We start from the raw sequence: 17,887 nt of genomic DNA on the forward strand, positions 1-17,887 counted from the left end.
AGCCAAAGTTTTAACGAATTTTACCACGCGTCATTCGCGTTTCATATTTCCCGCCTGCACGGGATAGAGCATCACTATTGGCAATGTCAAAGACTCCGTAAACTCTTGTTCAGATACGATCCGAAAATTGATCGGCCCAATCTTACTTAGTCCATTTTTTCCTTATTTTTCCAAAAAATATTTTATCCCACCCAAGTATACTCGATCGTAAACATTTAATATTATATGATCGTATTTCGGAATAAACGAAAACGAATTATAATTCTATGAATAGATAATTGCTGGTCGACATGGATACGCTCTATTATCATTTACGCATGTATGTATTCAAATTCAAAGTAATCCATACATGCCTAACTAGGTTACGTACGAACGCTTATGTGGTACGTGGTGTCCCGAGCATATGCGTTGGCGCGATTCCCGGGAACGTTATCTCTTCGACGAATTCTCCGTGGTCGCGGAAGAACTATATATTTACCTAAACATGATCTCGTCTAACTAATCGTTTCGTGTTGTAAGATCGTCTAGTGCGAGAGTCATCGTAGAACTCATATCGAAGCGATGATTTGTGCATTATACATTCGGGAAAGTGGTGTCAGGAAAAGGGGGGAAGGGGATTTACAGTGATACTTCTTATCGCATTATATTGAAAGTATTTTTTTAATTACCATATTGTCCTGTGATTTTAATAGAGATAATGACGTCTTACTTAGATAGTCCATAGAGAATTAGCGAGTCATACTTAATATATGAAACTTACACATGACAAGTACTGAACTTAGAGGATTAGAGATTAACGCGATTCAAATCGCGTTTTTCTATTGAATTATTATTTTAGAGGAGAAGATATATTCTTATACACACGTTATATATATATATATATATATATTGATATATGCAGATATTTTTCGTATTCATTTCTTCGCGATTTTATATGAGATATCGATAATTCGTTAACGAAAAATTCGAGGGGACCAAGCTCAATTAGCGATTATTATATTATTATCAATATACGAGCATGAGTATTTTGCACGTATGAATGTTTTTTCTTTTTTCTTTTTTTTTTTCGTTCGTGATCATGTTCACATATTTGAGTTCAACTGTTTTGTATTTCCTTATTAAACCCTCAGTTCTTGAATGTTATATTCCTTGTAGAAAAATCTATCAGAACTCCACGGTATAATTGTCCAATTGAAAGTTCATGTATGTACGTAGTTGCATAAGCATGTGCAATGCATTCTGTCGCAATCATGCGCACAAGAAGCGGAATTAAAAATTGAATTAAAAAAGAAATTTAATTTTATCGAGACTCTTTGCACCATTTAATTGAACTGTATAGTATCGTGTTATTAAACAAACTAAAACTCATAAATTCTGTAACTCTACTCATTTTCTCGCCATTCGGCCAAACGAACAATGTTTATATATGGATCGTCATTTGATTGACTGTACCCGTTGTATGTAATAAAAGCTATATACAGATGAGCCTCTGTTCTGTTTCCTCGTGTAATCAATGATTTTCCTTCTTTCCGCAGCTTGCGACTAACACTATAATCTCTTACTAATAACTCCCTGCTGCTTTTCATGTTTTTTTTTTTTTTTTTTTTTTTTTTTTTTATGCACGCCTCTGCAAACTGTACGGTAAACTTTGCTTTGTAAGAGCGACGCTTGAAGCCTCCCTGCACGCGAATGGATTTTTGTGGCTTTCTTTTCGTGCATTTCTGTGACAAAAGTATTGCACTTTGTACGTGGTTATTGCTGAAGACTACTTAGTACAAGAAGCTGAGTACCCTCGTCTATTTGATTAAACGTTTTTATTGAATTTGACAAAATCGTCATAGCTCTAAAAATCGTTTGTTGAACGTATCAATTTTTTTCTTATGTACTTTGAGACTTATACTCATGTCACGCTTTGCAAACCTCACTATCCCTTGCTTAAGAATTTGCTTATAAATTTGCAGGACCGATCGCAGCAACAACGGCTTGTCGATCAAGACGATCGATCGATCGAGTCCGATGCCACGAAACATCGAGACGATCGATTCTAGCCTTCGCCAGGATCCAGCGTGCGCCAGTCTGCTTCCCAAGGTCGAGACAGATGAGCGGTACAACAATAATTTCTTTGGGCAGTTCAAAGGATTCACGATCATACCGATTAATAATCAGTCGAAGCCTCCGGAACCTACGAAGCCCGCGCCCCCGCCGCCCACGATACCTACTGTAGCGATAAAAACTAATATTAAGCCTGTACTGAGATCGAATACTTTGCGAAGCACCTTGTCAGGTGGCGTTTCTAATGTTAATCAGGCTTCCGTAGCACCAGCGTTGCCACCTCTGAATCCTGGATGCAACGCGAGACCCTTGATCAGTAGTCCTGTCTTGGCTGCCACTACGTGCACTTCTATGGAACTTATTGCATCCAAAGTACCAACCAGGCCTGCCCCAGACGTCCCGGTAAGACCAGCTCCTGAAATTCCTGCGGTTTCGTACAGTTCACAAAAGTCACAGAGGCCGAACAGTACGCCCTTGACGAACGTTATCTTACCGGAACCAGAAAAGAAACCTGAGAAAGGTAGTGCTTTGAATAGGATAGCCTCTATATTGCGACCCAGTTCCGGTATCATGAGGTCGAATTCACAGCCAAATTCACGGGACGACAAGAATACAAATTCTTTGCCCAGAAATCAACATCACAAGGCTAATAAGGTTATTGATAAGGAGATTTTGAGGAATTTGGAAATCTCCCATCCGATTCCACAATCCGAAATAGAGATATCGACACCAGCGATACCGGTGATACCATTGACGGAGAATGAAGAGAAGAAGAATGTTGTGATGCGGGCGCAATCCATGAGAGATAATAAAGTTACTCCCAGACCGGCTATACATACTTTTGGATCTATGCGACAGGCGAATCCTCTCAAGAGGCCCACTAGCATACCAGCCAGTACAAGACCAACTTCGCCACCTCCAGGACCTCCTACTGCACCTCCAGCTGTCGTGGCAGACAAAATATCCGAGACTGGAATAAAGATACCCGGTCTACCCGGTTACCAAAATCCACCAGTGAAAATAATTCCAAAGGCAGCTGACAATGTCTATGACGATTGTATGAATACAGTGTCCGAACAAGTTTTGACAAAAATAATGGAGGAGTCCCCGTCCAATGATAACATATATGCTGTAATAGAAGAATCGGTTCCTGAGAAAAATAGAAAGAAGCAGGAATCACCGCTTAAAAAGATACAGAATGTCGAGAGTCAATACAAATCACCAAAGCCCATAGAAGCTACTCCAAACAAAGGAAGTGGTACAGACTCCATGGGTCTTCTGTCAGAGATTGTGTCTGAGATATCAAACAGAAACTTTGACTCTATATATTCGACCTCAACCCTAGCAAGAAAGAAACGCGAGAAAGAGGAGGCTGATAAGAACTCTGAGGAATTGGGTTCAAATAGCTCTCTGGGGACATATACAAATTCCAGTCACTATAAATCGCCCGGAAGTGTTTACTCAAACTCGGCATCCGGTAAGTTTAACTCGGCAAGTTCAACTACCAGTTCCGGATATCTCAATCCATCCGTGCTGAACGTACCAAAAGCAGAGAATAAGCAGGAGCCTGAGAAGAAGCCTCTTTCGGCGTTAAAAAATGACCTGAAACTCGTGGATAAGAGTAAATTATTGTCATTAAATTCAAAAAATCCTAATATCAATGATGACATGTCCAAGGAACTGGGAATGAAGCCTGTAGACAGTACAGACTCCGGTAAACCATTCTCTTCTGCTTCAAACAGATCAAGTATTGTAATCGACAGGTCCAGCAAGATAGAAAAAAAGGAAGAAGGTAAAGCGCCAGCCAAACCACCCTTAAATAGAACGAAAACACCTCCCAATATTACAAAAGGTTTGACGACCAAGCAACAGGGTTCTGATACAAATTTAAAATCTACTAGACAAGGTTCGGACCCTTCATTGAGATCAAATAAACAAAATGCAGATAGCAATTTGAAATCTAATAGACAAGGTTCTGATACAAGCTTAAAGACTGTTAGACAAGGTTCAGATACGAGCCTGAAATCAGGAAGGCAAGGACCAACACTGAATAAATCTAACAGCAGTCTGAATAAGTCTAATGGTAATTTAGATAAGCAGGGTTCTAATACAAATCTGAGTACGATGTCCCTGAAAGGTGTGCCTTGTAGTCCCAGGGGTAGTTTAGGAAAACTAAACAGTTCGAACAGTCCTGATCTTGTGTCGAGTTGTTCGAACTCCAGTCAGAACAGTACAAAGTCACCGGATGTCTTGGGAAGTAATGCGAAGATTTCCGGCGGTTTGAAAAGTGGTCAAAAGACACCGACGTTACCCAGGAACATGAAGATACCTTCGACGCCCCCTAAGCCAGCAAACGTGGCAACGAAAGCAGCTAGTTTCGCCGAGAAGAAAAAATCCCCAACTACTAACGTGAACGTGATTAAATCCTTGTCAGTGACCACCAAGGATACAAACAGTTCAAAGTCGATGCAGCCATCGAAATTGCCTCAGAAAACAACGGAAGTCAAAGCCATGGAAATCACGTCTAAAGTGAATCCAGTGCAGAAGGCAGCTAGCAGCAAATCTAACGTTGCATCCCTTCAGCAAAAGTTTGAAGTCAATAAGAACTCGAATCCTACAAGAACAATGTCGAATATTTCTAAAAAGACCCCTGTAGTCAAAACAACGGAAGTAGGACGTAGCGTAAGTGCGAAGAAGTGAAACAGAGTGTCCCGGAAAATTCGATAGAATCAGCATTTTTTCTCCACTAACGTTTCGAGAAAATCTCGTCTGTTATAGAATTATCAAATTTTTCGTCGCGCGTCACGGCTACGTGTATGAAGTATATTTTTTTTATTCGAGCGATGAAAAATGATGAAGTCGAACAAAAACTAAGAATGTTGCTTCTCCATTGCTAGATATAAGCTTTAGCCTTGAGAATGTATTGACATTTTGTAAAATTGATTTTCTTTTTTAAACAAAGTACAACGGAGTGGAGAAAAAGTTTGTGGGAGTAGAATAAAAAAAAAGGGATCACTTCTGTTAGTCCTTCGGGAGATGAGTTGAGTGAGATTGCTATGACGTGTAAATAAGAGAATTGTATAAATTTTAATATTGTCTAAAAGAAAAGGAGCTCACGCTATATCGTATCCATGTAAAATCAATAACTGCCGTTACTACTACGAGATTTTTTTATGCGTTTAAGGTAATTATCTTCAAATGCAAAAATAACAGCAGGATCTCTATGAATTATTTTCAAAAGCTTGATCTACCATATATGGAACGAACCTTGTAAGAAATTATTCAACTCTGTGATATAAGTAAAGAATAAATATGAAAGAGATAGTAACACACTTCGCGCTATCGTACGGAACGATATATGCTGGATTGTGACCAGATCTGTCATTTTATATTTCGGACTAGGTACAGACGTGTTGAAAATGAGAATTATTTTCAATGGCAACGAAGTGCGTCGAGTAATACGACAAAATAAAAAAAAAAGTCTATTTATCTTTAAAAGAGAATGCCATATCTATAAATTCGATGCTTAGATCGATAAGATGATTGTCTATTTTGAAGATTAATTGTGGAAACAATAATGGATATCCTAATCATCCCGGAATTATTATTATTGTTTTATTCGTCACCTTAATAACGTTATTGAATTGCGACATCGCAGATGCGAATTTAAGAAATAATTAACGTCTTGAGTGGTTCTTATTTTGATCACTGCCCTTGTTACTATTTTTGTAATACAATATCTATGTAACGTATTCATTTCACGGATTTCAATGTTACAATTTCGCTACTTGATTCCTAAGATCCAAAAATGGCATATAGATTGTATCAATGTGATTCGAACATTTATATTTAAATCGGCGGTATTGCTTATCGGTTTTTGCAAAAACTCGAGATATTTATTTTGACTGATCCATGTAAATATGTTTATACGAAGCATATAGAGATAAGCGAGATTTTGTACAATGTACCTTTGTGCTCGTAAGTTAAGTTATAATTTATAATAATAAATATCCTCATCAGGTACGTGTCCGGCTTCAGCAACTAGCACGTAAAACTCTATTTAATTATATATCCGTTGCTTGTAATATCGATGAAATCTGGTTAACGAGAAACAACAAACTATTATTGAATACTGCTGACAGCTATAATGACAGTAATGATCACAGGGGTGCATTTATTTTTTCCGATAACGAGTATAAGTTCGTTATAACTCGTTCTATTATTATCAAAGCATCGTACGTCCAAGACAATTAAAAGAAAACTTTTACGAATAAAAGCATCGCGCTATATAGTTCCTACTTACCGTGTAATCGTTTGAACGCATTTAATTTCGCGATATTTTTTTCCGACTTGTGGTTTAATAAAGCTTTCTCTCTACGTTAAGTTACTACGCAATACCGTTGATTGTTACTTGTTAATTTCTTCACATAAGATATACTACATTTAATACTATGTTCTGCTTAATTAAAATGACAATCACAGAATCGCCTGTTATTTTATAAAAGCAGTCATCGTGATCTAAACTTATGCATTCTTGACTGACGACTCATAACCCACTGATGCCACTTGTTTCTCGGCATGTTTTATAGTGAAAGATTAAATTAAAAAATTTATTTGTGCTGATGAAAGGGAAACAACAATTTTGTCGGTCCAGAGATGTATCTTTTTAGATTTTGGTTCTATAGTAATAAACGAGATAGATGTCCCTTTGACCTGTGAACTATGATGTTTCATAATTCATCTGGTCATCGATACCTTTGAAATGTATATTGCGTTCTCGATACCAAAGATCTATATATGTTCGTTCACCATTTATTTTGTGTCGTAAACAGACACACAGTATCGCTGGGTTATACGCTACAGATAAATAGATAATCGACGACTTTATTATAACGTGTACATTTCCTATGGCATAGTTATAATAAAACAAATTCTTTATTCCTAGTATCTTGAGAGGCGAATAAAACGCCGTATTTGAATGACTTAATTGATGTCCCTTTGAAGTGTTAATTGACTTAAATATATATGTTTTGTCTTTTGTTAATTTTCTAGGGCAGTTGCATAGGTGAGTATCTTTACATTTCTAACACCGTGTAAATAAGTCTTCGTTGAGACTTACCTTTAACATTCGGGATTAATTTAGGAACACACAGCGTTGTCAATCTTTCGCTGGTGGGTGAAGAGAAGTTCACGAGTATAAAGCAGCCAAGCGGAAATCAAATTGTCCGTAGATCCCGATCCCGACATCCGGGACTAATTGTGAGTTCATTCATAAAATTGTCCTCGTTATTCTTTTGAGAATGATTATCATTGATTACTGCTAAATTTGTCGAATTGATGCAATCGTATATAAAAAATGGTTGTCTTATTCTTACAACTGTTATCCGTCCTGATACATATAAAACAAATAATGTATTTCTTGACAAACTGTCAGAAACATTGAGTATGCACCACCGACGAGATCATCGTATCTTTTCGTTTGTATGATTTCCGTTCCGCACCATCGTACATTTCACCATCAGCCAAGATTGAAATTAATAGTTCTTAATTACTGCTCGTGATATAAGCTCATGAATGCGAAATACAATTGGCGTGTATATTAAATTTAAACTAAGAATATTCATTGCAGTTATGAAGAGTGTAATTATATATATATATATACTTTATAAAAAATTGTTAAAGAAAATATCTGATATCGTTATACAAACCATAAAGTTTACGAACAGAATTTTGAATTTGACACCGTGCTCACACTCATTTAATAATTGGCTACAATGCTTAATTGACGTACTGCAAACTCTACATCGAAATCCAGAACAATACGTACGTCACTATGAGTAATTTAGCAATTCGAAACGGGTAGGTAAGAATGAAAAAGAAAAAGAATTAAATAATTTAACGCATGCGCCAAATGTCCATAATCGCGTTGGCAAATAAGTGTACCGATTGAAATTCATACGTGCAACGACGACGTGAAAATCATTCCTGTGCATAAAATTCATTAACGGGCGATTAGTGACCTCGACTATACAAGACTGCCATCGATAGCCACGTTTCTCGGATCTTTTTATGAAGACTTTTATTTTCTTCCTCTCGAAAACGATACAGATCGTAGAGAGTCCAGTGGGCCCGCGAACTTGGGACCGTTGAGACTAGTGATAAAAGCCGTCTTGAGAAAAAAAAATCGAATTCGCAGAAGAGCGTCGACAAGTTGCGCGCTCATCGGTTCACACAAGGTAGAGAACCGCGTGCCAGATAGAAGCGCTCCCGGAGGTACGCGGGAACATATATTTTTCGAGAGTGAGAAACGAATCTGACGACTTTTTTTAAACTGGAAAACATGGCCGTCACTGTGACTCTAACATAAAATCTACGTTGCTCCGAAAGGCAACCGAAATCAACGTTCATTCGTATCGCTAGGAGACTTGAGACTGGTTGGCCGGTTCGCCGTTACGCGGCTAAAAATCACTGTGCAAAAGTCGGACTAACCTATAGTAACGCAAAGGACCTTGTGTTGTGTAAAAAACATTCTACGATAAATGTGGTGATTCCCTTAACGTTACGCTTTTAGGATTTCGACGTATTTTGTGGACGATAGGGAACTTAATTTTACTATTAGCGGTAACTTTTGATTAGTTTTGTGCCTCTTTATCTGGAACTATACAAATTTGTCGGGTTGCCCGCTCTTAATGATCAGCTATTGTCAATAAATTGATTGTTTACAAATAGGACACTGCTATTGTCTGAGTTTCGCATAATACCGTACTCGTTTTCCGATTTTATGTCATCCTACGCTGAAAATGGCCTATGCACCATTACCGAAACTAATACCAATAAGCAGCACTAAGTTATATCCAAAGGAATCGACAAAGACCTCGCTTTCAGAGGTAAGTCTGTCTTATATTTTTTTAAAATTGTTCTTACTGTTGCGTGTGGTACTTATAAAAATACATCTATATTTTAGGATGTTTTTTTATATTATTTCTTTTTTCTTTGACAGATCTTACAATCAGATCCAGTAAAACGACTTTTCAATCAACCAAACATTGTCATCGAGACCATTCCTGTAGGTGCCTCTGCAAGTTCGAGCACAGTATTAAACAAGAGTATTTTTGTAAATAAAAAAAATGGCACTAGGCAGGATCTACATGGAAAGAATCAGCCAGAAATATCTATACTACCTGTGAGGTATGTACCAGGAGAGAACAAAGAAGAAGGTACACATCTTCCATCTAAGAAGGATGGAAAGTCAGAAATTACATTGCTGCCAATAAAGCGTGAGAGGAAGAAGTGTGGCCATTATGAACCATGTGAAAATATAGTGTGTGATGTAGCTGTACAACAGTATATCGATCATAATGGAGTATCTCCAATGCTTGCTGTTAATATTGAACCCCATGAAATTAATGCACCAGTATCCAAACACTGTAAAAACACACGCTGCGATACCTTGAGCATTGATCATAATCGTTGTCGAAGAGCACTCATAAAACTATATCGCTGTGATACGTTGCAGATATGCGATATTTGTGGTATTAAAATAAAGACACGGAAAGCCTTTGTACGTCACAAAAAGTGTAACAGAAAAGAAGAATATAGACATAATGAGACGGATGGGGCACAGATTCTGAAAGAGAGAATGCGTGAGAGAGAGTTGCAAATGATGGAAGCGTCACGTACAAAGAGGAACGAATACGTAGATCCGGATACAGAATATAATCGAGTAATAGAAGCTCTAAAGAAAAACGAAGAATTAATTGTTATTCCAAAATCGGTACCACCCCAACCACCAATCATCACCATAACGTCTATACCAAATTCACAGGCTAATCAGCAATATTCTAGCGTTAAAGATGTTTTTGGGAAATTATTACCAAGCATACCAATTGTATTTCCTCATCAGAGTATATTGCTTGGCAAAAGAACTAATACCGATTCAAATAATGGTCCGGCTACTAAGCAATCGAAACTACAAGATTTTCTAAATAATACTCTAATAAGCCCACCAACATCAGGTTCCATGGCATCAAATCAGTTCATCAAACTGGCTGGTGTATCTCAAGGCAACATCGTACAGCCAGTTACAATAAATGACTGGTTGGTTTCTCAGGCGCAAATTGTGGGTTCGTCAACAATTCAACCTAAACCATTTTTCACTCCAATCCGAGTAGTACCGATAACCAATTTAAAATCGCCACCATCCTTACTCCATCAGACTCAAGGCATTCCTAAATTCTGCATAATGGCGGACAACACATTAAAACCACCTGCATTAATAAAGTCACAAAGCGTACAGTCAACTGCAGTGCCAATAGTACCTGACATCAGTATCAAGGTGAAGTCTGATAAAGATCAGTCTAGTAATGCAACAACAACAGCGTCAACAACGACAACAACAACAATATCAAAGGCAGTACCTTTAATTTTTGCCAGTGTTCATCAGCGAAGAAGATCCGATGATAAAAACGGAAAGTCATTTGTATGCACTTTCTGCCCAAAACGCTTTAGTACGGACTGGTATTTCAAAATGCATCTGGCTAAACACAAAGGCGAGACACCTTTCAGTTGCAAAACTTGCAATCAACAATTCACAAATCGATATGACATGAAGAAGCACTTGCTTAACGATCACAAGACGAAAGAGGGTGAACAAACTTGTGGAATATGTGGACACGTGTCCCTTTGCTACTCTGCCCTCGAGGTGCATATGAGAAGTCACACTGGTGAAAAACCATTTAAGTGTGACGACTGTGAAAATTGCTACAGGGTGAGGGGTGACTTGAAAATTCATCAACGAAAAGTACACGGCTTTGCTGATTGTTCTCACTGCAATGAACAGTTCAACAAGACAGAATTGAAGGAGCACTTAATGACGATACATGACGTGACGGAAGAAGAAGCCGAGAAGGAGGTAAACGATGACGATTACTTAAACGGTAGGAGTCCTGAGGACATGGAAAAACAGAGTAAAGAAAATTCGTCAGATCCTATAAAGGTGGAATCAAGCGAGAAGAAGTCAGAAGAGAGAGTAGAAGAGAAACCTAAGGAGGAGATTGCACCTGCGATACAGAAAAGTCCCGTCTCAGTGGCAAAGAAGTGTAATGGCTTGACAAAGAAGAAAGAAGACGCAAAGCAAAATGGCAAGGCAAAGAAGTCACCAACGGTAACTGTACCGAGAAGAAGAAGCACACGACGTGGCAACTCTGGAGTACAATGTAACGTATGCGAAAAACACTTTGTGAATGCAAATTTATTAAAGGCCCACCTGGCCGACAAACCCAAGAAAGTTACAGAGTGTTTGGATTGCGGGAAGAAATTTCATACACTTGGGGAACGCAACAGGCATCCTTGTGAGAAGATCAAGACGACAACGTCGCGTGAGTACAAAGACACATTCAATTCATCTTAATGTATAAAATTATCGCTTGGATAATCATTCCTATAATATCCAATTGAAAATCTTAACAAATAATGTTTAATGGTTTCTTTATATTTTTTAGCATGCCCTTCGGTCAAGGCAACGGCAGACGTATAGTATGATCTCACAGAGGAATAGTTCCAAGCGTCCAATGTTCAAAGCAGACATCGAGAAAAAGGGATGTCTTTAACTCTATTAAATTAATATACCTAATCTGCATCCTTTTGGACGTTCTGCACACAATCCTCGAATAGAAGAAAATATGGAGAATCTCCAATTGGCATCATAAAAATTTGTCGCAGTGCAATGAAGTGACATCGTATACGAAAATGATGTCGCTTGCAATACTTTCCGGTCTTATGGTGCTTGATACGTCACAACGAAAGTAGGACAGAAGGTGACATAGAATACGTCCAAAGAGAAACATCGTTTCGATTGACAATCTGCGATGGCGTCTTGTCAAACGAAAAAATGTTACGCGTACAACCGTGAACTTATGCATATACGATGACCGTATATTGTGTAAAAAAAGTGTCCTCAGTTCAAACATAACAGCATTATTATGAATATCTTACGGCGTTTGTATGTATATGTCCAAATTGCGGTTGTGTATTGAAGGTGAGACAAAGTTTTCAGGCGCATAAAAATATGAACAAGTGCACGAAATATGAAACACGATTCACTAATAGTTTTGACTTGCGATACCATGCTAGAAGCGCCCACGATATCATAATTGACCAATTGCGCAAGCGGTTTGTGTGGAATTATATTTTGTATAGAAGAATTACGCAATGATAGATTTTTATAGATGTTTCAGCTGGAAATATCTTTTACGTACTATCCAGTTTTTAAGTTTTTTTGCTTATTATTATCACTATACGCAATTTCTTTTTTTTTTTTACTAAGATCTGCCACGTCACGTATCATTTTTCTTTATTTTTCTTTTCTTTTAGGAATTAAAGAATTATAATGTACATATATTTTCAATGGTAAACACAAACGCTTTACAATGATGTACACTGTATTCCGTTTCTAAACTATTTTATATGGTCCATTTTTCGTTAAAAACGAACGTTCAATGTAGATATATATTTACCTATCGACAGTCGCTTATCGTTTGTCGAAGGCTGATTGTCAGAGGACTATAGTAAATATAAATTTGAGTATGATACCAAATTTTAATGTTGAAGTTTTTAGTTTTAAAAACGTTAAACCGAGCTAATTGAGATTGAATTGTTGCGAGGCGCAAAACAGCGACTCCACAATATGAACGTTTTTATTGACAATTATGTGAAACACATTGTGCCGGATGTATGATTTAAAAAAAAGAAAAAAATGGTATTCTCTATTTTTTAAACAGCAGAATATTACGGAGTCATGCGTGAATTCAAGTGCATCTTACAGTATACGGTGGCATCAAGGCAATGTACAGCGATGCGATCCTTATTGCCCAAAGAGACTGTTCTTGGATTTTAAATTAAAAACTATTCGTACATACCTCTGGTGCTAGTCAATAACATCATTTTCGAATATATGATCAGCTACAAAGTATAGTTTGAAAATTTATCAGTGGGCAGTGCCACCAAAAAAAAATGTAACGTGTAGATACAGGTGTTTATACATTATAATGCTATTCAAACTATATATATATATATGCGATTAAATAGTCACTGTATCTTGCCCTGTTGTCATATAGTACGTAAAATACATAGTAAAACATGATAACGCGCTTTCTCGAATATTGGAATGACGAGGCTTAATTTTGTATTGCAAAGATAACAATTATATTTCTTCTTTGTAGGAACTATATATATATAGTACATATACACAAATATATGTATGTATGTATACAATTCAAAATTAGGGGACGTTCCTTATTAATAAGGAATACTGATAAACGTGGTGTGCCTTCTGAATTTCTGATGTTCCTCACGATTCAGCATACTTTATTTTTTGTCTTCTTTCACGTTAAGTTTCATACGATAGTGAAGATCACCAGCGTCATAGGTAAAGGTAGACTATATTTATCGTTATTGACAAAAGTGATACCGAATGATACTAGAATATATTTTTGTGACAAGTAAGTCACTGCCGCATATCGCGTTATTATTTCGCTGTACAGTGTCGCAATTGTTTCTTATAAATAAAAGTATGTAATACAGACAATGTCCTTTTAAGTCTTAACTTAAGATAATATTAGCGTAATCCTCTGACGCTCGTGTTTTTCGACAACGAAACCAAAAACGCTTGAATCTCAACGGTCTCGTTTAAGATTCTGTATATTTTGTTTCTTTGATAAGCCAGTTTCAAGTGCGATTTTGTTAAGAGAGGCTCTCTATCTCTACGTAAGTTAGCAGGATAACATTGGAATCCGGTTATTGTTTCATTATTGTTATACAAGATACAAGTGCTTTTATTGTATCAATGCGTATTCATGTGCTCACTTGCACTTTAAGACAATTATTTCTTTCATTCACTTCATGAAATCCATTGTGATGTATGGGTTAATGAAAATGATAAATTCTGGGCATTGTTTTATTTTAGCATTGGCAATTATGAAAACAATCATTTATGTGCAGACCGAGTTTCTGTATCTTTTGTTTTGATACTGTTCAGCAACAATTAAGGCACAGATAGAAAAATAAAGCAAACGCAGATACATTAATTGTTACATAGGCACAAGTATTTTATGTGATATAACAATCAGCTTGAAGATTATTTTTGTCACTGCATGAGAAATTACTGCGGTTTCATGTATTAAAGCAAGGTGTTATATGAAGTGTCGGAATAATTTTAGCATATTGATTATTGAATTACAATATTGGATAGTAGAAAATACAAGGATGTTGACAAAATCATATCAAAAAGTTTAATAAATATTTTCTCTATGATTCCTAGAAATATTGAGATACCTCTTTTGACCTGAAAGCTTTTTATCGCAGAAACGTATACTTTCATCTATGTTGAATACTCCTTCAGAGATTTAAGCAAAGCTTCTAGCACTTTTTTTTGAAGATTAAGTTAAACATATACAAATCCTTAAACAATTTTATTTTATATTATGATGTGCTTGATAAAACCATTCACAACATACAGAAATGTTAACATATGTGTAACACTATTGTAATTTTAATAGCAATCAGTTAACACTTTACAATAATGTTGTACGGAATTAATTACTATATATTGAGATGTAACACCGAGATGTGTTGTACAAAAACGGTACAAATCTCAGAAACTTCCTGTACTGATTTATAAAAGGGCATTGCAGACACTGTATTGTGTATTATGTTTAGATCTTATTTTATATGGAATATGTGATTTCTAAGCAACTAGAACACTAAGTGATTTATAAGTTATACTGAAAAAAAGATAAATGTAGGGATACGACTTGCGATAGTGTGTTTTGCAACATAACAGACGCATCGTAACATTGATGTGCCTTTTGAAGTAGTGACTCATATATTTTCTTTTGCCATATGCTTGTGATTATTATAATTGCTACATGTAGAGTTTATGGTACTAGATACAAAAAGATAGATTCCTTATATTGCATTCAATATCTAATGACACCAATAAAGTGAGCCATGTAAGAAGACGATTAAATTCTAAATTATGACACATGGTATAACATATTCGAACGTTATGTTTTTGCGTCACAAAGTATCTGTAGTTTGGGATGTCTACGCAATGAAATATGTAGTATAATACTGAACAATGAATGTTATTTCGTATCACCTATACTCTTTATATAAGAGGAATATGGTATTTGAGTTTCAAGTTTATTTATGATTTTTGTTTAATAGGACTATAATATTACTACTTAATGATTTGTCATAGTAAAATCATATATAAAGCTACAGTCACATTGGAATATTATTCAGTAATGATTTAACACTATTAGTGTTGGATATTCTTTGTCACAAGTGATGTACGGAATCCTACCTATGTTTGCATAACACAATATCAGAATTTGTAAAGTACATAACTAATAAATGTTACATTCACACCTTTTAGTAAATTGTATTTAATCGTGTCTTAAATTACAGGTATTTTTTAAAATAAGTGGATAGTAAATGGTAAGATTCATATCCGATCCAATGCTTCTAACATTATCACACTGTTCCCACGGATCACCTAATAATCAAAATGTTCCAATTATTATTTACGATCGTTTAATAATACAATATTGTTTTTTCATAGAATCTTACCACCATCCCAATGTTGTTCTTTGTACCATTCTTACACTCCTCAATACTTTCGTCGATAACCATATTCATGAAAGGATCAAAACCCCGTAAAATACCAGTAACGTGTCTTCCACCATTTAGCTTCACTGTAAAAAACAATATATATTCACTATAAAAAAAATCATACCAAACTGATGTATTGAGAATAAATAAACACCAATCTCAACATACGTGACAAACGTTTGTCCATGTACCTGAAAAATATAGTAAAATATATTATATTAAAAGACGCTTTATAAAAAATAACTTATAACCCCCAACTGCCCGGCGAATCATAATTCATAGTACATTTATATATACTCACTTCTTCAGTTCTGGTGGATGTGCTTTACTCATGTTTTTTTAATGAAGTTGCCTCGCAGAAAAAACTAGTACCCTATGTGATCTATTTACTATTTTACAGCAAACTCAAAATGCTCCTCAGAATACAAACCCAAGAAATTATTCCACACCCTTCCTTCCTTCCCTTCCTTTCATTATGGCTGTATCCCCAATGGGGGACATGTGCCAGTAACTGGTCTTAATAATCGAGGTTGGAAGTTCGACACTAGATGGCGATGTACCTTGCGAGACGGGCCTTATTCAACTCAGCGTGAGGGGACCTACAAAGTTTATACACCGAATCCGAACAGTGTTGGGCGAAATCCGTATAAATGCTCACTTAAATTATTCCGCACCCCAGATAGATATTGAAATATAGGGATGGAGCACAGAGATGAGTAGGGAGATGCACAACGTTACGGTTTCAAGCGATACCAAAATCATGGCGCTAAATCGTAGCGGCGAGTCTGGAAGTAGGATTTCGTGATCATCGTCTCCGTCCACAATGCGAATTCCGTCTGGCCGAGATGAACGTGAATAGGAACGCGTAGCTTGTTCCCTGGCACGCTGGTTCCCAAAGCAACCCCTAGAACGAGACTGGGACCTATAGAACTTCTCAAAAACTATTGAAAAAACCTATTGCTGAAACATTTTTAAGACATTTTAAAGAAAGTGCAGTACCAGTTCGACACCCGTGTAGAGCTTCAATTTTTACTAAATATTATTGGATCTTAATTTACTTTCAAAATTTATTCAAAAAACAAAATTGCGGCTAAATCAACATCTCGCAGAATATACAGAGTAGATAAAAATTGAATTGAAATTGTAGAATATCGAAAATAAATTACGTTCAAATTGAAATATTAATAAATTAGGTGTTTGAAACACCAAAATAATTAGTTAAATCAATACAGTAAAATATTAACACTTAGAAATCGGAAATTCTGGCCAAGCATATTTAGAAGTACTGCAAGTTGCTCAAAATTGTGTGCGCGCAAATTCTTCGCGCAGGACTCGGCGAGAGCGAGCAGGCATATGGTGGGGGGAGCGCTCGAGGCAGTGCCTGGACTCGGAGTACTCATTCTTCTTCGAGCCGGTCTCCTATACTGGTCTCTTGGAAACACCCCTCTCATCCATTACCAACCTTCTTCTTTTTCTATATTTATTTTTTTATCCTTCATTCTTTACTTTCTCACTTATGTCTTTCCTCATTTCTTCTGTACTTTTATAACTCTACTCCTTACTTATCTACTTCTTCATTTCTATATTCATTTCTTTCTTATTTTCACTTATATCATTTCTTTCTCATTATCTTATTCTCACTTCTTTATTCCTATATCCATTTCCAACCTTCTTCTTCTTCTATATTTATTTCTTCTTTAATTCCTTATTTCCTCATCTTTCATTCTTCACTTTCTTATTTATCTCTTTCCTCATTTCTTCTCCACTTTTATAACTCTATTCCTTACTTTTCTACTTTTTAACTTCTTTATTTCTATCTTCCCTTCTGCCTTCTCGTTTACTCTGTTCCCTCTCACTTTCCATTGTGCTTGTCTTACTTTTCCTATTTCATTGGTCGGGTCGAGCATATTCATTTGAGTAGTCATATAAGAGTAGTCACCCTGTTAGTGCAGCTAGACTTAAGACCATGGTGTCGGGGGTTGCCCTTCCGCCTCTTCCGCTGAGCTTGCTCAGTGGTTGGTGGCCCAAGTTGTGGCCGCAACAGGACCTTATGGGTCTCCCGACGGGGGCCTTGAGCCCCCTTAGGGTATCTACGGCCATGGTCTTTCGTATAGTGAATCTAGCCAGGTGTCTAGCTCTCGCGTATTTAGTATCATTTGTTCGC

At 36.6% G+C, this 17,887-nt stretch overlaps 4 protein-coding genes across 7 annotated transcripts in view; 2 read left to right on the forward strand and 2 right to left on the reverse strand.

The window, feature by feature from the left end:
• Nucleotides 1-6,999, forward strand: part of LOC107263145 — a 48,851-nt gene extending 41,852 nt beyond the window's left edge. For all 4 annotated transcript variants that reach the window (XM_015730050.2, XM_025080545.1, XM_025080546.1 and 1 more), the window contains one exon: nt 1,962-6,999. In XM_015730050.2, the coding sequence (XP_015585536.1) occupies nt 1,962-4,752 (2,791 nt within the window). In that variant the 3' untranslated portion in view covers nt 4,753-6,999. The remainder of the gene's footprint in view (nt 1-1,961) is intronic.
• Nucleotides 1-7,623, reverse strand: part of LOC107263146 (cilia- and flagella-associated protein 206) — a 53,539-nt gene extending 45,916 nt beyond the window's left edge. Inside the window, exons 1-2 of the mRNA XM_015730051.2 lie at nt 7,428-7,623; nt 7,172-7,343 (exon numbers count right to left, since the gene is read on the reverse strand). The gene's annotated coding sequence lies outside the window, so the exon portion shown is untranslated. The remainder of the gene's footprint in view (nt 1-7,171; nt 7,344-7,427) is intronic.
• Nucleotides 7,624-8,209: 586 nt separating this feature from the next.
• LOC107263164 lies at nt 8,210-14,371 on the forward strand. Its single transcript, XM_015730088.2, has 3 exons — nt 8,210-8,939; nt 9,053-11,429; nt 11,553-14,371. The coding sequence occupies exons 1-3, from the start codon at nt 8,853-8,855 to the stop codon at nt 11,585-11,587; spliced, it is 2,499 nt and encodes an 832-aa protein (XP_015585574.1). The 5' UTR covers nt 8,210-8,852; the 3' UTR covers nt 11,588-14,371.
• Nucleotides 14,372-14,913: 542 nt separating this feature from the next.
• Nucleotides 14,914-16,216, reverse strand: LOC107263165 (probable small nuclear ribonucleoprotein G). The gene is made up of 4 exons (XM_015730089.2): nt 16,025-16,216; nt 15,892-15,914; nt 15,682-15,806; nt 14,914-15,607 (listed from the first exon to the last, which is right to left on the reverse strand). The coding sequence occupies exons 1-4, from the start codon at nt 16,054-16,056 to the stop codon at nt 15,557-15,559; spliced, it is 231 nt and encodes a 76-aa protein (XP_015585575.1). The 5' UTR covers nt 16,057-16,216; the 3' UTR covers nt 14,914-15,556.
• Nucleotides 16,217-17,887: the final 1,671 nt, after the last annotated feature.

The sequence above is a fragment of the Cephus cinctus genome, unplaced genomic scaffold, assembly GCF_000341935.2.
Source record: "Cephus cinctus unplaced genomic scaffold, Ccin1 Ccin1_scaffold0132, whole genome shotgun sequence".
Classification (NCBI taxonomy): Eukaryota; Metazoa; Arthropoda; class Insecta; order Hymenoptera; family Cephidae; genus Cephus; species Cephus cinctus.